Here is a 21,669-nt window from a genome sequence, read left to right on the forward strand (position 1 = left end):
AATGCAATACAGGAAAAAAGGGTATATTTCAGACATAGTTGGACATTGCAATTATTTGTGATTAATCATGATTAATTAATTTGTAAGCTGTGATTAATCTGATTAAAAATTTTAATCATTTGACAGCCCTAAGATATATATATATATATATATATATATATATATATATATATATATATATATATATATATATATATATATATATTATATATGGGTTCAACCTGCCATTCCAAGCAGAGCCTGCAAGACCCTGCTGATTACTGAAGAGCCTGTTTCTCACCTGCAGTTTGAAAAAAATGTCATTGTGCCATTAACAGGTGTGTCCACCAGGTGGCAGCACAGATCTGCAGGTCAGTTCCATACATGTATCATACCACAACTGTCAACTCAAAGGTGACTGCTCTCCACTACACCACTGTGCCGACTGTAGCTAGAACCTGCTCCTCTAGCTGTCTGTTCAACAGCAAACCCCAGACCGCGCTTTCTGTCAGGGGATTTAATGGCAGAAAGTAAAAATTTATTTGTTAAATTTTTCAGAAAGCTGTAAAATAAGTTCTTAGAACTAAACAAGTGTCTGAAATGCTCTGTGGGCGATAAGGTGCAGAGCACAGGGAAAACATTTTGTTTTTCATTGTTGAAATTGTGTGAAATGTTAGTTCCTGTGTGTGTTTGTTGTACTGTGTGTGTGACCTGATCCAGATACACACACTTGACCAAAAACCACTTAGCACGAGAGAGCTTTCAATCAGACATCATGTATTCAAAGTCACATTTCACAAATCAATACCAGAAGGGAAACACTGCTGTGTGTCTGCTGTCCAGTGACAAGAGGAGGACTGCAGTTCCTAATGAATGAAAGTATTTAAAAACAGTCAAAAACCAAAGAATCATGATACAAATAAAGACAATAAATAAGTTCAAAATTACCTTTTTTTTTTCACAGTTCAGTGGAGAATAAATATCAGCACAAAACCAAAATGTGAAAAGGTCCATTGAATCTGTTGCGCTTCCGTTTCAACACGACACAAACAGACGCTCTGGTGGTGAAAGTGGGATTGAAAATGAGTGTTGTGGGCGAGGAGCCGTCCTGTGGCGGTGAGGCTGGAGGATCAGGGCTCTGCCGAGGCGCCCGTCCTCACGGTGTTGGCAGCAGTCAGCAGAGAGGAGAACAGCGAGTCCGGTCTCTGTTTCAGCACCTCCGGAGGGTCCAGCTCTCCCACCTGGACGACACAAAACACTGTGAGTCTGAAAACGCCGTCGCCATGGACGTCAGAGCATGTCTGGAGTGAGCGTCGGCGTCACCTGTCCGTTGTCCATGACCAGGATGCGATCGCTGTTCGTCACGGTGTTGATGCGGTGTGCGATGGTCAGCATGGTGCAGTCGTGAAAGGCCTCCTTGATGGTGTTCTGGATCAGAGAGTCTGTCTCTGCGTCGATGGACGCCGTGGCTTCGTCCAGAAGGATGATCTGTCAGACGGCAGGGAGAACGGGGGGGGACGGAACCCATGAAGGTCCTGACAGGAACTTAGCTTCATTTTAAAAGTAACTGAGTTAGATTACAAGTAGTGTTGCACCGATACCGATACCAGTATCGGCAGTGGCCCCGATACCGCACTTGAATGCTCGTATTGGCAAGTACTAACAAGTAACACGTGTTTTTAAATGAGCTTAAATAGAGAAGAAACGACAAAACCCTCTTGGAAGCAGCAGCTTCACCAGGACTTCATCAGCTGGAGGTCCGAGAGCGTGGGACACACTCCACATGCACACACACCTTGGAGTTGCGCAGCAAAGCTCGGGCCATACAGATCAGCTGTCTCTCGCCCACAGAGAAGTTCTCTCCGTTCTCCATCACTGGCGCCTGGAGCTTCTCCTCCAGTTTGAGAATCTAGAAGGGAAAAAACCCCACAGAAGAAGTTTTACTCCTGCTGAATCACACAAGCTGTCCCACCATCTGAAATGGGCTAAACTGGGGAAAGAAAAGTCGCTGTAAGTTGCAGTTGCAGCCTGGCGAACAGCTCTTTGTTCGTTATTGATCAGCCAGTCCTGCTGCAGACAGATGAGTCTCTCTGGCTCTGTTCGTACCGAGGACTTCATGTATGTCTTCTCCAGCGCAGACCAGACCTCCTCGTCGGTGTACTTATCAAAGGGGTCCAGGTTGTACCTGCAGACACACAGCTGGTTCCTCAGTGACCCTCGCTCGGTGCTGAAGGAGGGGCTCTGTGGGCGTTCTGAGTACCTGACTGTACCAATAAAAAGTACGGGGTCCTGAGGGATGATGGACACTTTGCTACGGAGGTCATGGAGACCGAGAGCATTGATGTCCACGCCGTCTATCTCGATGGTCCCTTCAGCCGGCTCCACCAGTCTGAACAGCGCCACACCTAAAGAGGATTTACCTGCAGACACGCAGAGCTGCTGTTACCATCAGCAAACACACCTGGAATGAGCCGGTCCGTCCAACTGGACTGAGCTCTGTTCCTGATCGGACTCTGAACTCAACCTCAATAGTTCATGGTATCAAGTCACAAAGCATCATGGAGTTGATCCACAGATACGGGATAATATTCTGATCAGTCTGATCACTTTATTCAGTCTTCATGTAAACAGGACAATCTGATCTGAGACTCCTCAACCAGACTGGTGACATGGACTGTGGGCTAGTTACTGGAGGGTCAGTTTTCAGGAGGGTCTCTCTGTTAGCAACATCACTCAAAACGTTATGGACAGATTGTGTTGAAACTTTCAGGAAACATCTGGAATGGGACTGGGAACAAGATAAAGCATCTTCATCACTCATTTTCATCACTGTACAGCAGAATGAGATGTGGGTGTATTCAGGGTCTCACCAGAGCCTGTCCTTCCCACAATGCCCAGCTTCTCTCCGGCTCGGATGTGGAAGTTCAGCCCGTTGAGAACGATGGGGGTGTTCTCTCTGTACCTCATCTTGTAGCCCTTGAAGGTGATGGCTCCGCTCTGAGGCCACTCGTCTGGAGGGTGGGACTCCTTGATGAACCTCGGAGCCTCTGATTTACAATCCTGCACACCACAAGCTCGAGTCGTGAGTAGGAACAGTGAAAGCTTTCCCGTCATGAGACCGACTGCTAGTGAGAGACTTCTCACCGTGACGTACTCCTGCAGCCGCTCCACCGAGTTGAATCGAGCCTCCACCTCTGTGGCCAGCCTCACCACAAACTGCAGGATTCCCGTCAGCTGATGGGCACACAGATCCCATGAACGCACGCCGCACAAAGGCCGTCCAGATTCATGTCTTTTCTCGCCAAACGTACCTGAATGGTGTACGACAGCGCCAGGCCTTTCAAAGACGCATTAATGACTTCATTTGAGGTGAGCACCACAGCGAGGGCCACACAGCCGGTCATGGTGGCAGCCATGAAGTCCAGCCAGAAGGAAAGGCAGCGAGTGCCACATAGAAACAGCAAGAAGTGATTGGAGTTGATATCATTCAGTAATCTGAACCTGCAGATGGATGAAAAACCGATCAGAGTAGAGAAAGAGGTTCCGGGCCAGTGTTGTTCAGCAGGCTCAGTCACTGTGGCAGGCTGGTGTCCTGTCCTGAAACACTGAAACGTCAGTCAGAGCTGATAGATCTTCAGTCGGACTCCGTCTTAAAGGAGCAGCTCGACTCTGGCTTTGAGGCTTCAGTCAGCGTAGCCCTTTTCCCAAACCTCCTCCCTGTGCGAGCTGACCTTCAACGTTCTGGATGGACATCAACAAAGCCATCGCAGCTTTAAGTTCTATCATCCTCACACATTCATGGTTTTGGCTGTTCAAGAGTAGAATCTCTGCTATCATAGCTTTCACATGTCATTTTTATTCACATAAACACTCCATCTATGTGCTCTGGATCCCTCTGAGGAAGTTTAGAACCCGCTCTGGCCTGTGCATCCAGCGTTTGCCTACAAAGAGCAGCTGAGTGCGTTGTGGCCTCTACCCCAACATCAAGCAGCAGAAAGTTTGTGTACTGCAGAGGAATCAAGAACACTGTTATTCAGTCTCTAAATGGGATACGTTACTGTTTAATGTGGCTCTCTCTGATGTTGTAGGCGTGGATGGTGCTCAGACCCTGCACGGTTGAGATGGTCAGAGAGATGCAAGGAGATCGACTGACGTTCTCCATCTTCTTCATCATTCGGATGCTCCTCTGGAAGACACTGGACAAAAGAAGATTATTCAGAAAACTGTCTTGTCCGAATCCAAATGAAAAGTTTAAATCTTTCGAGCTGCGCCTTTCTCACACAGTCAATAGTGTGAGTCCAGCCCTCAGAAGTAAACTCACAAGAGCATCAGGGCAAACAAAATGGCCATCACAAGCACAGCTATGAGCATGAGAGGGAAGACGGCTGAGATGGTGACGATGACGAAGGTGATCAGCCAGGTGTACTGCAGGAACGGGTCCATGTTCATGGGCAGCACGGTGTCCACCTCCTCCTGGTCTTTGGAGAATCGGTTCAGAATGCGTCCTGTCGGTGTTGTGTCGAAGAAGCTCATGGGACAGGCCATAATCTGAGAGGAGAAAGGGAAACGTCGTCTGGTGATTCCTGTGAACCAACACATCACTTCACCTGGAACAGCCACAGCTTTACATCCTCTGATCTGAAGCTGTTGAGATGTTTGACAGTACCTTCTTGAACACGGTGTCGTGGAGTTTGCAGGACGCTCTCAAGGTGACAGAAGTGAAGAGGAAGCATTTGACGACACTTAGAGCCATTGTGCCTAACACCACTGATCCGTACACTATCTGGTAGAAGTGCAGGTCCGGGTTATCTGAGATGCTTCCCTTGTCTGTGGAGTTAGTGAGTGTCTGGCAAAGAAGGATGAGTGAACAGATAAGGGATGTTAGTGGAGATGGACCAGGGAGAGCGGATAAACCCACAGCAAGGATCATTATGAAGACAAAGATTGTCTTAACGGAGATCGTCTTAATACAGAGCCCATTATTAATGAGACAAGTCCTACAATGCCCTTCAGTTGAGTGAAGCAGCAGATCAGAGCCATGTGTCTTTACAAAACTAAATCAGCTTCATGTTTTCAACTGAATATTGATCCCAGATGATGCACAGTTGTTTCAGGGTACATTCTGCAACATCTTTTCCACAACAATGGACTGCTGAGTTTGATGCAACCAAAAGTCATCAACTGTCTGTGATCACTAACTCGTTAACTGTAGGTTCATTTTGGCCAGACTGAACAAGACAAGTGTAAACAGAGCCACAGCATTTAACCATACTGCGAGTTTGGATGGAGTCTAAACCTCCCAACAGCAGCTGAAATAGTTGAGCAACCGCCAGTCACGACATGTCCAACCTTCACCCAGAAGCCCCTGCAGAGGTCACTGCAGTGTGAGTGCTGGTTTCAACCAGACTGTCCCTGTCCTCACTGTGGAGGAACATAACGATGGACTCTACAAATCCATGTGGATGTATGACTCTCACCCCATTGCCCGCTTCCAGCCAGAAGCTGAGCCACCAGCTGCTGAACATTGTGGATCCAATCATCAGGACAATGTTCAGGATGACCAGGAATGTTATGAAGTAGCCTGAGGGAAAACATCCATATATAAGCTCCATATCTGAGGTGTGTAGCAGTACTCAGTGTAAAGAGTATATCAGACCTCCAGCAGCCTGGATGTAGCGGTGGTAGACCTTCAGTGGAACTGAATGTTCTGTAGATACCTCTTCTCTGACCAGCTGATCCTTGGACTGATCTGTAGCTTCAGTTCACACAAAAACAGCCACAGTTCAAATTTCACCAGTTTATTGCAGAACAGACCAAATTAAGTGGCTTCTCTGAAGACTAGGCCACCCAAACAACAACCACCAAATAGAAATACTTACATTGTCTGTCAGCTGTGGTTCCATCATCCTCTTCATCTGTCATGTCAAATCCTGAAACAAAGCACAGCCATTACTCTTTTGAGTCTTGCTCCGTTTCAGGGGGCATAGAGGAGGGTGCCTGGAGGCAACGGTGCTGACATTAAGAAGGATTTAGGATTCTGCCATCAGGATTGGAAAAAAATCTGCACAAGTGATGGCAGGAGCAGGATCAGCAGTAAGTTGGGACAAAAAGCTGTTTACTTCAACCACTGTGACACACAGATACCCACACCTACCTACAGCCACTCAGTCATACCCAGACCTGGCCTTCAGGTCATTCATGCTACTTTGACCAAGATGGAAAATGCTTGTTTCCATGTTACTTCTCTTTGTTTTGACCTTTAAAGGGGTCATGTCTTTTGAGTCTCTGTCAGGCCCCTATGGAGTCATTTCAGGCCCAAGAGGAGCTATGGGACATCCCGGTGGAGCCATGTCAGGCCCGGTTTAGCCATGGGAGGCCCCAGAGGAGCCACGGTGACGGGAGGTCCAAGTGAAGGCATGGGAGGTGTCAATGGAGCCATGGGAGGTCCTGGTGGAGCTGTGTCTATCCCTGGTGGAGTTACGGGAGGTCCCAGTGGAGCCTTCTTGACGGGAGGTCCCAGACAAACCACGGGAGGTCGCGGTGGAGCCACGGTGACTGGAGGCCCCAGTGGAGCCATATGAGGTCCTCGAGGAGCCACAAGAGGACCAGGTGGAGCCATGGGTCATGGGAAGTTCTGCAGGTGGTCTCGACTTCCTCACTTGGGCTGGCCTCTGTCTTGCTGACCAGGGATCAGTGTATTCAAGAGAATCAGGTGGTGTCCTTCTTATCATTACTAACCTCCTCCAGGGAAGTGACAGTGGTGCTTTGTGTCTGTCAGTCTGACAGCCTGTTACACACCTTACCAACAGGCTCTTTTTTATGTTCATATAAAACGTCCAGAGTCCTCTTGTGACCTCTTGTGACCTCCTTCTGGGCTTTGTTATCGATCACTGAGGTGTCTCCCCCTACAGGACATACCTCCTGTCTCCTGTCAGTTGCAACAACATAATTCAGATTATGAAAACAAACTTTCGTCTTAAACTGGGGCAAAGTTCTCATCATCTGTTTGTCAAACTGTCAAACCAGAGCAGAGTGTGTGTTATCTGACAGGCTGTTACACAACATTTAATGATCAGATGCTTCCTGCTTCCATAAAGGGAGAGACAGCTGAACTGTACATAGATAATCATTGTCCTGTTTCCAACTTGCCTTTCTGAGCAATACAGACATCATGTTTCACCCGAATGAAGATACTCATGGGTTCATTGGGCTGAAGACGCTTGTCTCTCAGTCAGGATTCAGTATGGAAACATTCAGTTTCATAAAACTTAAGCAGATCTGTTGGAGCCCACAGATTATGCAGAACACAGAAGTCATGACAGCTTTTATTCCCTAAAGCAATAAGTATGTCTAAGCAAACCCCCAAAAATGCCTTGAATGTCTCACAATTATTCCCAAACTTTCTGATTTGTACAAAAAACACTTTTTTTATAGAACAAGTATAAGTAGTAAACTTCAGCTACTTCCTGATACCAAGTACTGATGCATATAAAATGCCGTAAAGACTAATTGACCCTCCATGCACAAATGATAAGCAAAGGCTCTGTGTTGACACCATCAGCCTCTGCACGACGCTACGTCACCTCCAACAGCTTCACAGTCAACAGCACACATAGAGCAGTGTGTAGCGTCTATCTACACCTGTAGACTGTAAACTGAGGAACCCAGCTGTTCATGAGTGAATCAGTCACACGTTAATCATTTTTAGCATGTAGCATTACTGGAGTAGCATGTAGCATCACTGGAGTGTGAGCCCTGAAACACTTTAGCATGTAGCATATAGCATCACTGGAGTGTGAGCAGATCACAGGTTGTTTGCACGATGCTGTGATGTGAGAAACTACCTCTTACCAAGGTTGACTTTTCCACTGTCTGCACGGTGTCGCAGCTCCTCGTTGGCCTGGATGTCTTGTGGTGAAAGCTTCTCTTCAACCTCAGTCTGGCAAGAAGAGACACACTTTAAAGAGAGTTATCATGAACGGGTGAGGAGGAGCCATAAAGGACAGGAAAACAGTGTGTTTCTGCAGGATTCAGCACATTCCCACCTCAGACTCCATCTGGTAGTTCCTGATGAGCTGAGCATAGCGCCCGTTGAGGTTCATCAGGTTCTGGTGCTTTCCAGCCTCCAGGATCTGCCCGTCCTCCAGAACCAGGACGTTGTCACAGAACTCCAAATACTAGAACACAAATGAAAGAAACCCTGTCAGCATCTGAGTCAGACTCTACATGTGCAGCACACATCGCAGCACATTACAGCACTACACCTCCTGAGCCAGAGAACATGTCCTCACACTTCACTAGAATGTCTTACTGGAGACTTAGACACAAGGTTTCAACTTAAACGACTTAAATTGAACTAAACCAAATGGTCTTTTCCTACCTGGAGCTGGTGTGTAACCAGAATGATGGATTTTCCCTGAAGCTCTTTCTTGATACACTCTTCAAAGATGTGTTTTCCGACGTGGGCGTCCACAGCAGACAGAGGATCGTCCAGAAGAAAAATGTCCTTGTTGGAGTACACAGCTCTGGCCAGGCTGACCCTCTGCTTCTGGCCCCCGGACAGATTCAGGCCCCTCTCTCCAATCTGCACACAGCACATATGACCACTCACAGTTTTTACCGACACATCCAGTCAGACCTCCTCAGGCCAAATAGCAGCGACTGAACCTCATCACTGCTGGAGCCATCCAAGAGGCCAACAGGCTGGGAACCATTCAGGTTCAAAAACCCATCCGGAGTCAGCGGGAAATCCCAATAGAGACTGACTGGGTCTGAGTGCAGTGGAGCAGCAGTGAAGGGAGCGTACCTCGGTCTGATCCCCATGTGGCAGGATGCTCAGGTCCGCTGTAAGGCTGCAGACTTGAATGACTCTGTCGTACCTGTGGAGGAACAGTCAAGTGCATTAGTTATAAAACAAGTGCTCTTTTGAGGTAGGGGGCACAAACTTTGACCTGGAGAGAGACAGACCAGTGAACTACAGCTAAGTAGTTCTGAGTCAGGTTCTACTGACAGATCTGAGGATGTGGTTGGTTGGTGTACATCCATCACCAACAAATCTAAATTATCTCCCTTTGGTTGAGTGCAAGAAAATATCCTTTATTATTTTCCTGTAAAGCCTTTTGTTCCCTCTGCCAGTGAGCTCCTTCACTCAGCCCACGCCCATTTTAAATCAAATGGCTTTATTTAGAGGACATTATTATTCCTTATCTATTTTTAGTTGAATTACTCTGTTAATGCTGCTTTTTTAAAAACTTATGTGCTTTATCTTCATCTTATCTGGTTTTATCTTTCTGTTCTGACATCTCCCTCTGTCCCATGCTTAAATCATTTCACTGACACACTGATGATTCAATTATTGATTATTTATCATCGTATGACCTGAGTGCATGCATGGATGGGAATATTCTCTGGGAAGATACAGATGAATTGCCTTTTGTGGGAATAACACAAAGTGGACTAAACTTATGCTGATACAAACAGCAGACTGACGCTTCACCTGGATGAGTGAACATTTCTACTGATAAACTTTCTGTTACAGTATAGTTCCAGTCAAACCAGAGCCTCACGGGTCTGTTGCCTCATTTGTTTTTCAGACTGATGTTAATGTTAGTCTGCATTCCCAGGACCTGCCATCCACATGTGTGGACATCAATTCAATTCAATTCAATTCAGCTTTATTTATGAAGTGCCAATTACAACATGGTTGTTTCTAGACACTTGCAGAGAAACCCAACAGATCCACATGAGCAAGCATAAGGGACTGTGGAAAGGAAAAACTCCTTTTTAACAGGAAGAAACCTTTGCAGAACCAGGCTCAGAGGAGGAGAACCCTGCAGAACCAGGCTCAGAAGAGGAGGCTTTCTGCTATTCCGGTTGGGGTGAGGGGACAGAAAGAGAAGGAGATAGGACAGACAGGTTCTTGTATCTACATACAGTTCATATATAAACACAGGGTACAGAGGCTACAAGAGGAACAATCATCAATGGCATGTAGCAATACAATGAAATTACAGTAGTACAATGAAATTACATTGAAACGAGAGAAGGAGCAGAGCTGGGAGCCGGGTTCCACATGGTAGAACCCGGGGTTCAGTAAACCTTCCACCCACTGGGTCCGGGTTCCTCCATTATCAGTGGAGCAGCTGTTTGTTGATGCTCAGTTAGAATTCACCCATTGAATCCAGGCTGTCTCAATGGATCAGCTGATTGATGTTCTGTCTCCGATCCCTCAAGCACGGCTCTAGTCCACCTCAGAGACAGCCTCTTTGTCCAGGGTTCTGGTGTTCTGACTTTTTGGTCTCCCACAGTGGAAAGAGAGACCAATGTAACATCTTGAAGCCCTCTGAGGCAACTGTTGTTGTGATACTGGGCTATACAAAAAAAAAAAAAAATGATTGAAAAAAAATTGATTGAGAGAGAGAGAGATAATTTTATTTCCATTGAAGAGGACACAGGTTCACAGATTTATACAATAAATCCACGACTCATTTTCCCGACATCACCTTACAGAACAGTTACATAATAGTTGAGAGAGAGAGAGAGAGAGAGAGAGAGAGGACGTGACCCCTAGCTGTAAACTTTATTGAATAGAAAGGTCTTAAGCCTCATCTTAAAGCAGAGACTGAGTCAGTCTCCCTTACAGACACTGGGAGCTGGTTCCACTAACAGGACCCTGATAGCTAAAGGCTCCACCTCCTGTTCTACTGTTAGAGACTAGAACCTCCAGCAGACCAGTACTCTGAGAACGAAGCGTTCTCCTGGGACAGTCTAGACTAACAGCTGTTTAAGATATGATGGTTCCTGGTTGTTCAGGGCTTTATAGGTTAACAGGAGGATTTTAAATTCTATTCTAGATTTAACAGGAAGCAGTGAAGGGAAGCTGATGTTGGGGTGGTATGATCTCTCCTACTGGTTCTTGTGAGAACTCTTGCTGCAGCGTTTTGAACCAGTTGGAGACTTTTTAGGCAGTTATTGGTTCCTGATAACAAGGAGTTCCAGTAGTCTACTCTGGAGGAACAAATGATGGATTCATTTCTCAGCATGGCTTTGAGTCAGCATGTTCCTGATTTTAGAAATATTACCAGGTGAAGAGGGAGGTCCTGCAGACCTGTTAATGTGGGAGTTAAAGGTCAAAGGTCACTCCAGGTTCCTCACAGTGTTACTGGAGTTAAAGCAACACCATCTAGGGTCAGTATTTGATTAGATAATTTTCTCTCAGGTGGTTTGGGCCAAATAAAATGAATTCTGTTTTATCTGAATTTAGCAGGAGAAAAATTCAGACTCGTCCAGGTTTTTATGTCGTTAAGACAACTTCTAGTTTGACAAGTTGATCGGTGTCATCTGGTTCAGGGGATAGGTAGATCTGTGGATCATCTGCATAACAGTGGAAGTTAATGGAGTGTTTCCTGATGATGTTCCCTTCAGGAAGCATGTATAATGTGAAGAGTATAGGTCCTAAAACAGAACCCTGTGGGACTCCTTTGATCCGGGCTGAAGAGTCATCAGTACATGAACAAAGTGGAACCTGTCTGTTAAATATGATTGAAACCAGTTTAATGCTGAACCTTTAATCCCAATAGCATATTCTAGTCACTGTAGTAGAATATCATGATCAACAGTGTCGAATGCAGCACTGAGATCTAATAGGACCAGAACAGAGACCAGTCCTCTACCTGAGGCTGTGAGAAGATCATTAGTGACTTTTACCAGAGCTGTCTCTGTACTGTGATGAAGCTTCTGAAAACCTGATTGAAAGACTCAAATAGGTCATCGTTATATAAATGGTCACAAGCTGACTCGCAACAGCTTTCTCTAGATTTTAGAAACAAGGGAAGGTTGGATATTGGTCTGTACTTGTTAGAACACCTGGATCAAGGGTGGCTTTAGAGGAGAGGTTTGATAACAGAACCTTAAAGGCCTGTGGAACATAGCCTGTCACTAAAGATAGTTGATCTGATCTAATATTGATGTACTGATCAGGGGGAAATGTCTTTAAACAGTCTTGTTGGGATTGGACCTAATATATAAGTTTAGGTTTAGATGAGGAACTCGAGTTCAGTAGGATGGAAGCTCAGTAGCTGTGAGTCAGGTTCTACTGACAGGTCTGAGGATGTGGTTGGTTGGTCTGGGACCCTTTGGGGGAGAGTGCTTTCAATTTGATCTCTAATAGTTATGATTTTGTCATTAAAGAAGTTTATAAATCATTGCTGCTTCAGGCTGAGGGGATCTGAGTCTCAACAGAGCTGTGACTTCCTGTCAGCCTGGCTCTGGTATTAAAGAGGAACCTGGGGCTGTTCTGGTTTTCTTCTATTCAGGATGAATAGTAGGCAGTTCCAGTTTTACGTAAAGTTTGTTTATAAGTTAACAGACTATCTTGCCAGGCAGTACGAAATACTTCTAGTTGGGTTAGATGCCATTTCCTCTCTAGTTTTCCAGCTGATCTTTTTAATGTTTGCAGTTGTTTGTTGTACCATGGAGCTATTCTCCTGTGGGTTAATGTGATTAACTTCAGGGAGCAGCTGAGTCCAGTGTGGAGCAGAGTGAAGCTGCCGCTTCATCTACACTAAATCACCCTGAGTGGGGCTGATACTGCTGCTAATGCTAATGCTAATACTGCTGTCCACTGGGCCAACAGATGGAGTGAAGTTAATATTGAAGGGATCATTTCCTTGAATTTGGTCACATTATCCTCTGACAGACATCTTCTAATTTAAGTTTTTTCCCAGGTACTTTAAAACCAGCTAATGTAAACTCAAATGATAACAGGAAGTGATCAGACAGTACAGGGTTGTGGGGAAAAACTGTTTTGGTCAGTGCTAATACCATAGGTGAGAACAAGGTGGAGGGTGATTAAAGTGGTGAGTATTTATTCACCTTCTGAGAAAAACAAACTGTATCAAGTAGTGAACTGAAAGCAGTGTTAAGGCTGCCAGTGTCAACATCTACATGAATATTAAAGTCTAAACTACAATGATTTGATCTGAGCTTAGACTAAACTGGAGAGAAAGTCTGAACATTCAGAGTCTGGAGCAGGGGGGCGATACACTACAGCCAGCAGGACTGGCTTCTGTGTTTTCCAGCTGGAGTTAGTGAGATTCAGAGTGAGACTTTCAAAGGTTTTATGCTTAATTTTAGTTCCAGGACTGATTAGAAGTTTAGAGTTATAGATGGACACTGCTCCACCGCCTCGGCCAGATTCTCGGGAATATGATAGTTGACATGTGTGTTTGGGGTTGCTTCATTTAAACTGAGATATTCATCCTTCCTTGGCCAGGTGTCAGTGAGGTTTAATATATCTCAATTATGATCCGTTATTAGGTCACCAATAAGCAGGATTTGGAGAGACAGATCGAATATTTAACAGTCCACATTTGACTATTGTGGGTTTTTGTTCTACTGCAGGTTAGTTTTAATTTTGATTAGGTTTTAAGATTAACTCCTCTGCTCTTGTGAACGTGCTGTCTGCTGGAGATAACAGAGAGAAGGGGTGTGTGAAGAGTGGGCAGGGCTTACTGTTCGTCAGTCAGCTGGACTGACAGCTGGAGATGTCGTTGGACTGCTGGATGTACCTGACAGGACGGAGTTTCCAGCCTGCTGGGATGTATCCATCGTGACGGTACAGAGCAGGGCGGTTCCAGCAGAGGTTGAAGTTGTCGATGAAGTGAAGGTGGTGAGCTGAGCAGGATGGTTGAAGCCAGGTGTTCAAGCTGAGGAGCCTGGAGAAGCGCTCAGCACCCCGGAAGAGCGTTGGCAGGGGCCGCTGAGGGAGATCATATTTCCAGAACTTTGTAGCGGGCTGAAAAGCTCTTTAAAAATGCTTTCTGGTGAGCTCGGAGTGTCGCCGCGTCGTGTTGTTGGACCCGATGTGAACAATCACCTGGCGAACGGAGGAGGGGGGCGGACCGGAGGAGCTCTGGGAGTTTTTCCAGGATGGTGGGGACGGTGGCGCCGGGAAAACACCATGTGATGGCGTTAAAGAAGCGAATATTCCGCAGTGATGCTGGCGCCGATGATGAGTGATGTCGGGGGGAAGAGAGGCGGGCGGGGCGGCGACGGTGGCTGTCCTGGGCCAGGGAGCGCTCTGCTGGCGTAGCGGTGCCGCTGGCAGCAGCCTCGTCGCTGGCAGCAGCCTACGTCGCTGGGGCAGCGTTTCCTGGGTCTCCCGGGGGTGGCAGTGGCTCCCGGAATGCCCCTCACTGCCTCCATAATCAGCCTCCGGCGCCGCGGAGGTCGAAGCCCTGGATGATTGCTGTGTCTCACGGATCGGTTGGGACACAGCTCCATCTCCGGGGCCACGGCAGAGCGCGAGGCTGGGAACCCAGCAGGATGGAGGACTGTAAGCGGCTATCGGGTGGTGTGGTTTCCGGTTGATAAGATCCTGGCGGCGGGCCGTGGATCCACCGGAGGGTGCGGTAGCAGCCTGCAGCAGACTGCGGGCCTTCATCATCCGCCGTGTCACTGGCCATCGTGCTGCGTCAGGGCGAAGCAGCGGTTGGAGACGGGTAGTGAGGGGAAGCCACGGTGGGCCCGAGGCTTGTGGCCTCGCACTACCCCCTCTGCGCCAAGAACGGTGCTCCGGTGTGGAGCAGGAAGGAGGACAGGGTGCTGAGGCGGTAACGGCCATTAATGACGATATCACCATAGATTGGTCGATCGTCAATGTCCAAGCCTTCTCCAGCAGGATGTCCTTCTTCCTGAGCTCATTCGACAGCTGGCGGATGTCTTCTCTCAGGTCGCAATGATCCTCTCCGCCGGCATGATGGCGGCGCGTGTGAATGCAGCGGCCCGGTGCTCTCCACATTCCAGCAACTTCTGTGCTTTATTGTTTGTTCTCAACTTTCTTTTCACTACGGACTCACTGTCGCTCATGTACAGTACAGCAGAGCAGAGCTGATCATGGTTAAGGACAACGTAAACCGCTGCTTGTTTACAAACAGCAGCTGGGACTTCCTTCCACCAGAGATCCGGTTGACTGAGGACTCTGCTCACACCATCCTCCTGCTGAAGTGGCGCAGGCGACGGAGGCATCAGCAAGCAAAGAGAGGGAAGAGAGCCGGGCTAAGGGCTAGGCTAAATGCTAAACCCTCACAAACCGCCCCATTCCGGTCTTTTTCTCGCTCAACCAACAAAATGGACGAACTACGATTGCGGATTACCTCACACTGTTTGGATTTTCTGTGTGATGGTAATAACAGAGACTTGGCTGGACTCTCTCATCCCGGAAGCCGCGATCGAGCTAGCAGCTACGCTAACTTCCGAGCGGACAGAACAATGGCGTCCGGTAGATACGCAGCGGAGGACTGTGTGTCTATGTGAACAATAACTGGTGCACCAACTCCATGATTAAGGACATTCACTGCTGTCCGGACATAGAGTACTGATAGTACAATGCGGACCTCTGTACTCACCACGAGAAATAACATCCATCACCATAGCAGCAGTTTATGTGCCGCCGCAGCTAATGCTAGGTTGCTATGGATACGCTACAACGTTCCATAAACCAGCAGCTATCGGCGCACGCCTGACTGTGTTATGATTGCAGCAGGTGACTTTAATCATGCCAATCTGAAGTCAGTGTTGCCAAGATTCTCTAAGAATGTGAACTTTCCAACAAGGGAAAGCAACATTCTGGACCAGGTCTACACAAAACATTCCTGGTGCCTACAAAGCGTCCCCCCTGCCACATCTGGGACTCTCAGACCATCTCTCTCTGTCCCTGATCCCTGCTTAGACCTAAGATCTGCAGTCAGAAATTGTCAACAAAAACAGTTGGTGTATGGACTGAAGAAGCCACCTCAGCCCTGCAGGACTGTTTTGAGACCAAAGACTGGGGGATATTTGCAGAAGGGGCAGACCTGGAGAGTCACACCATCTGCTGTGCTCTCCTACATCAACTTCTGCTCCGAGAGTGTCACACAACAAGGACTGTTAAAGTGTCTCCAAACCAAAAACCATGGTTTAACAGTGAGATGCGCGCTCTGCTGAGAGCACGGGGGACCGCCTTTAAGTCAGGAGATCAGCAGGCTTATAAGAGGCACGGCGATCCCTGCAGAAAGGCATCAAAACGGCCAAGCGCAAATACAAACAGCGCATTGAGAAGCACTTTGACAAAAACACACCCGGAACATGTGGCAAGGGGTCAAGAGACTCACAGGCTAGAAGGATGGTCAGAACAACATCAGTTTGCACAGACAGCACTCTACCAGACACTCTGAAACCGGTTCTTTGCCTGTTTTGACCAACACAATGGACAGGCCCCCACCTTGGCTGCGCTGCCCGAGAGGACCGACACCCCTATCCAGCTGCAGCAACATCAGGTCAGAGACACCCTGAGCAGAGTCAATGTGAGGAAATCAACGGGTCCAGACGGCATCCCAGGAAGAGTGCTAAAGTCCTGTGCTAAACAGCTGGCAGAGGTTTTCACCACCATCTTTAACCTCTCGCTGCTACAGTCTACAGTCCCCACCTGCCTTAAAACAGCTACCATCGCCCTGTGCCTAAGAAGAGCGCAGTGAGCTGCCTGAATGACTATCCTTCAACCCCCATCATAACCAATGCTTCGAAAGACTCATATCTTCCATATTAAGGCTGCTATTCCTCCTGACCTCGATCCACATCAGTTTGCATACAGGGCAAACAGGTCAACGGAAGACGCCGTCATCACATCTCTCCACACAGCCCTCACACACCTGGAAGGGTGTAACACCTACGTGAGAATGCTGTGTCTGGATTTCAGCTCCGCCTTCAATACAGTTCTTCCTCACAAGACTGGTTATGAAGTTGAGCAACCTGGGGCTCGGCACCTCACTGTGTTCCTGGATACTGGATTTCCTCAGTAACAGACCCCAGAATGTCAGGATCAGAAACCACATCTCCTCCACTCTCATCCTGAACACCGGCACTCCTCAGGGGTGTGTCCTCAGGCCCCTTCTCTACTCCTTGTTCACACTGGACTGCTCTCCTGCTCACCCCAGCAACACCATCGTTAAGTTTGCAGGACGACACCACCATCATAGGACTGATCAGAGACAACGATGAATCAGCCTACAGGGAGGAAGTCCAGCATCTACGACGATGGTGTCGTCACAACAACCTGAGCCTCAACACTGGAAAGACCAAGGAGATGATAGTGGACTTTAGAAGAGCAAAGCGAACTGAGCACTCTGTCCTCTACATCGATGGGGAGGAAGTAGAGAGAGTGGAGAGCTTCAAGTTCCTGGGGGTCCACATCTCAGAAGACTTCACGTGGTCCACCCACATCTCACACCAGGTGGGGAAGGCCCACAGAGACTGTACTTCCTCAGGAAAGCTGCGCCAGGCACATCTCCCCGTGAAGCTGCTCACAAACTTCTACCGCTCCACCATTGAGAGCCTCCTGACCTACTGCTGCACGGTGTGGTTCAGCTGCTGCACTGCGGAGGACAGAAAGGACCTGCACCATGTGGTAAAAGCAGCAGAACAGGTGACTGGGTCTAAACTACCTCCCCTCAGTGATGTGTACACTGGCAGACTTCAGAGCAAGGCCAGGGGAAATCACCAGAGACCCCTCACACCCAGGACACTCTCTTTTCTCCCCCCTCCCCTCGGGCAGACGCTACAGGACACTAAGAGCCAGACCAACAGACTCAAAAACAGCTTTTACCCCAAGCTGTCAAATGTCTGCCTCCCCCCACCCCCCCCCCCCCCCCCCCCCCACCCCCCCGAATGATGACAGTATCAGTTTAACATGAAACGATCATGGACAGCAGGTCTAACCAGGTGGTCTCCGTCTCTGGACGCTGCTCTTATGAGTTTATGTTTATATATATTGAGATATGAGGATTTGCTGTTATTTATATATATTTATTGGTTGTGTTATACGTCTATTTTCGTTTAATGGTTGCTAGAGAGTACCAAACGGATTTTCATTGTTCTTGTAACAGTGACAATAAAGATCTATTCTATTCTATTGTATTCTATTCTATTAGCAGTTGGGCGGTAGGGGCGAAGTTGTGGAGCAGCGGCGCGGCCATTGCTGTGACATCGCATTTTAGGTTGTAGACCACATGACTAAATGTTGCTCTTCAAGGGCCCAGTGTCCACTATGAGGACATTAGACCACCACTAAGACTACTTCAAGGACAGAGGAACATTCCACATAACAAGTCAGATTCAAGATGGCCGATAACACGCCGAGATGCTCAGATGGCAATTCCCATTCCAAACTTTAAACCAGGTGAAAAATTCAGTCAGGTTTCATGGCTGATTCATGCTCAGCTAAGTAACTACTGATCTTAAAGGGTCATAACTGATGTTTCTGATTTTGTTTTTGGACTCAGGAAAATGGCTGCTGTGTTCATACCCAAATAGAGTTTTGTACATCATTACTCAGTAGTGACTTTGTTGTCTTCTATGTAAAGTTAAAACAAATGTCCTCATATATGGACATTATTTTCTCAGAGAGTAAATCATGTCACAAGATCATTCTTTTTCATTTTCACACTCACAAGGGCCCAATCAGCCCAAACAGAAAAAAGAAATTGCTAATCCATTCTATGCAACAGTACGGGTCACAGGTTCTACCACAGCTTTCACACAATGGCAGGAAAAAAGTCTTACCTAATAATAATAATCCAAACCTTGGATTACATGATTTTAATGTGTTAAAACATTCAAAGAGTGGCGAGGACAGAAATGTGAAACCCAAACCAACAAACTCCAAATCACAAGTCTGCTTCTGAAACCTGAAGGCCAGCACTCCATCTAACCAGTGGAACCTGACACATTAAAGACGTAGGCAGCAGTGCGAGGTTCAGGGTCGCTCAATGGCACTTTCACATGTCTACAGTGGGGGATGGGGAATGGAACCCACAACCATCAAACTGAAAGATGACCACTCTACCAACTAAGCCCCAATTCTCTGTATTTGACCCGACCTAGAGGCGGAGCGATGGACTGTCAGGACAGTGCCCAGGGAGCTGGTGACACAAGGGGCGGTGCTCAGGGACCCATTGGATGTGGGAATCGAACCAGCAAACATCAGATCCCAAGTCTGCTTTACTAACCTCTGCTCACTATATTATTCAACAACATGAATACACAGGAAGACTTCTCTGGACCAGTGGAAACCCAGACTGGAGAGGGTTCTCTGATGAATTACCTTCTCTGGTCGAACTCCTGGCCCATCAGGATATTTTCCTCGAACGTTCCATGGAAAATCCAGGCTTGTTGAGAAACGTAGGCAAACGTCCCGTCAGCAGTGATGGAGCCCCCAATGAGGTGCAGCTGCAACGGAGAAATGAACAGACAGCAGAAAGCTGAAGTTGTGGGCCTGCAGAGGACGTAGATACTAGAGAAGAGGACCGACCTGCTCTAGGATGCTGGAGATCAGTGAGGTTTTACCACTGCCCACGTTCCCACACACGCCCAGCAGGTTGCCCTGCAGGAAACAAGCATGTTAGTCCAACTTCAGAGGAAACACTGCAGCTCAGTGGACCTGAATGGAAGAACACACACCTTGGAAGAGTGAAGGAGATGTTCCTCAAGGTGGATGAATTTCCCTCTGACACGTTCTTCGATGTCTTTGTTTGGAGGTCTTCCTCTTTGCTGGTTGAGAGTTTCTGGTCATTTCTTCTCCAGGAAAGTGTGGCGTTGTCCATCGCCAAAGCCACACTGCTGTCTCTCCTTTGAATCAGGTAGGGCTCTGGATTTTGCATCAGCATTACTTTCTGAAAGAGGGCACAGAGGTGAAGCAGTTTGAATCCCTTCTGTCTTTTTTGTCTTCTTCTGTCCCGAAACCCAAACCAGAACTCCAGTCCTCCTCAGAGTCTGGTTCTCAGAAACCCTCCTCTGAGTCTGGTTCTAAAGAAAACCTATTCCTCTGAGTTTGGTTCTACAGAAAGTCCCCTCCTCAGAGCCTGGTTCTCCACCTCCATTTGGTGTGGGGCTCGGGGGAAGAATGGTGGGGGTCCACACTATTGTTCTTGGACAGTGGGAGGAAGCTGTGGTACCCAGAGAAAAACCATGCACACATGGGTAGAACATGCAAACTGCACACAGAAAAGCTTTGGAGGTATTTGAACCCATGAGCTTCTCACTGAGATGAGAGATTTTAGCACTGTTCCACTGTGTTTCAGTTTTGACTGACTCATTATCTACTGTACCATCATTATTGACTGAACTGTGATGAATTATTCATTTATTTCACAATCAGAAGGTCTTACCACATTGATTACTATATTACTGTCACGGGGTGCGGGGGGAAGGACCCAGGCGCAGGCAGCCAGGCGGGGTAAAAAAGTCTTGATTTTCCAAACAAGGGAATCCAGAACTCAAGGCAAATCGGGAACTCAGGGACACAGGAACAAAAAGGCAAACGGAGCGGAGGTGCAGGCAGGGACATGGAGGCACACAGACAGACCCACAAGGAGCCGACAAGACACACCTGGAGCACGGGACTTAAATACATGGCAGGGCAGGTGAGGCACATTAGGGAGATAACGAGGCGGTAGAACATGAGGGCAGACAAATGGAACAGGACCCCAGCGCCTCCACGAGGATGCAGGGGCACAGGGCGTGACAATTACTGTATTTAAGCATTCCATCAGTCCTGTTGGCAATGGGACTGTCACGTCCTGTGCCCCTGCGGAATTGTGGGGGCGCTCGGGCCCTGTTTTGTGTTGTCTGCCCTCATGTTCTCCTGCCTCCCTCATTACTGCCCTAAATGGGTTGCACCTGTCCTGCCTCTTTATAAGTCCTGCTCTCCTGGTGTGTCTTGTTGGGTTCCCTGTGGGTCCGTCTGCATTCTTTGTGTCCCTGCCTGCATGTCGACTCAGTTCAGCCGTCCTAATCCTGCGTTCCCGTTCCTGAGAATAAAGACCTTTTGAACTCCGCCTGGCTGCCTGCGCGTGGGTCTTTCCAGCTCGCACCATGACAGAAGGAACCAACCAACACTGGACCCAGCGGGCAGTGAGTCTGAAGCTGCATGTCTCCCGTGCAAGCCTTCAGCCCATCAGTGGCGGTGCTCCACCCACCCCGGATTGTCTGCCTCTGGCCGCTGCTGGCACAGCTCTCGCTCCCGGACCGTTTGGCCTATGGCCCCCCGCCGGCGAAAGAAACTCGCCCCCGGATCGTGTGCCGGCAAAGAAGCTCGCCCTCGGCTCGTTTGCTGGCGAAGCTGCTCGCCCCTGGACCGTGTGCGTATGGCCCCCCGCCGGCAAAAAGAAGCTCTCCCCCGAATCGTGTGCCGGCAAAGAAGCACACCCCCAGATTGTGTGCCGGCGAAGCTGCTCGGTCCCCGCCTGCAAAGCTCGCCATTCCCCCTTTTCGCCACTCCTGGATGGCCTTTGGGGTAGGAGGAGTCCCGTCCCAGTTCCTGTTAGTGTGGAATTCCGACCCAGTCCTGTCCCCGTCTGAGTCTGATTCCCGTCCCCGTCTGAGTCTGATTCCCGTCTGAGTCTGATTCCCGTCCCCGTCTGAGTATGATTCCCGTCCTCGGTCCCTGTCCGATTCCCGTCCCTGTCCGATTCCCGTTCGTGTCCGATTCCCACCCCTGTCCCTGTCCGGTTCCCTGTCTGAGTCCGAGTCTGTCTGGTTTCCGTCCCGTCCTGTCTGCCCCCCTCCTGTCTGCCCCCCTCCTCTGCCTGGGATGGTGACCTCATTGTGCACCAGGAGGCACACGTTGGGAGGGGGGCACTGTCACTCCCTGTGCCC

At 48.2% G+C, this 21,669-nt stretch overlaps 1 protein-coding gene across 1 annotated transcript in view; it reads right to left on the bottom strand.

The window, feature by feature from the left end:
- Positions 1–1,061: 1,061 nt before the first annotated feature.
- LOC115389852 (multidrug resistance-associated protein 9-like) overlaps positions 1,062–21,669 on the bottom strand; it is a 28,094-nt gene continuing 7,486 nt past the window's right edge. The window contains exons 10-31 of the mRNA XM_030093423.1: positions 19,470–19,685; positions 19,325–19,396; positions 19,118–19,242; positions 8,786–8,858; positions 8,360–8,563; positions 8,025–8,156; positions 7,831–7,918; positions 5,859–5,909; positions 5,636–5,734; positions 5,457–5,560; positions 5,099–5,101; positions 4,646–4,825; positions 4,301–4,527; positions 4,038–4,175; positions 3,291–3,480; positions 3,124–3,213; positions 2,850–3,039; positions 2,240–2,399; positions 2,086–2,164; positions 1,775–1,888; positions 1,303–1,467; positions 1,062–1,220 (exon numbers count right to left, since the gene is read on the bottom strand). Of these exons, the coding sequence (XP_029949283.1) occupies positions 1,110–1,220; positions 1,303–1,467; positions 1,775–1,888; positions 2,086–2,164; positions 2,240–2,399; positions 2,850–3,039; positions 3,124–3,213; positions 3,291–3,480; positions 4,038–4,175; positions 4,301–4,527; positions 4,646–4,825; positions 5,099–5,101; positions 5,457–5,560; positions 5,636–5,734; positions 5,859–5,909; positions 7,831–7,918; positions 8,025–8,156; positions 8,360–8,563; positions 8,786–8,858; positions 19,118–19,242; positions 19,325–19,396; positions 19,470–19,685 (2,811 nt within the window). The 3' untranslated portion in view covers positions 1,062–1,109. The remainder of the gene's footprint in view (positions 1,221–1,302; positions 1,468–1,774; positions 1,889–2,085; positions 2,165–2,239; positions 2,400–2,849; positions 3,040–3,123; positions 3,214–3,290; positions 3,481–4,037; positions 4,176–4,300; positions 4,528–4,645; positions 4,826–5,098; positions 5,102–5,456; positions 5,561–5,635; positions 5,735–5,858; positions 5,910–7,830; positions 7,919–8,024; positions 8,157–8,359; positions 8,564–8,785; positions 8,859–19,117; positions 19,243–19,324; positions 19,397–19,469; positions 19,686–21,669) is intronic.

Source organism: Salarias fasciatus, chromosome 1, assembly GCF_902148845.1.
Source record: "Salarias fasciatus chromosome 1, fSalaFa1.1, whole genome shotgun sequence".
NCBI classification, from domain to species: Eukaryota; Metazoa; Chordata; class Actinopteri; order Blenniiformes; family Blenniidae; genus Salarias; species Salarias fasciatus.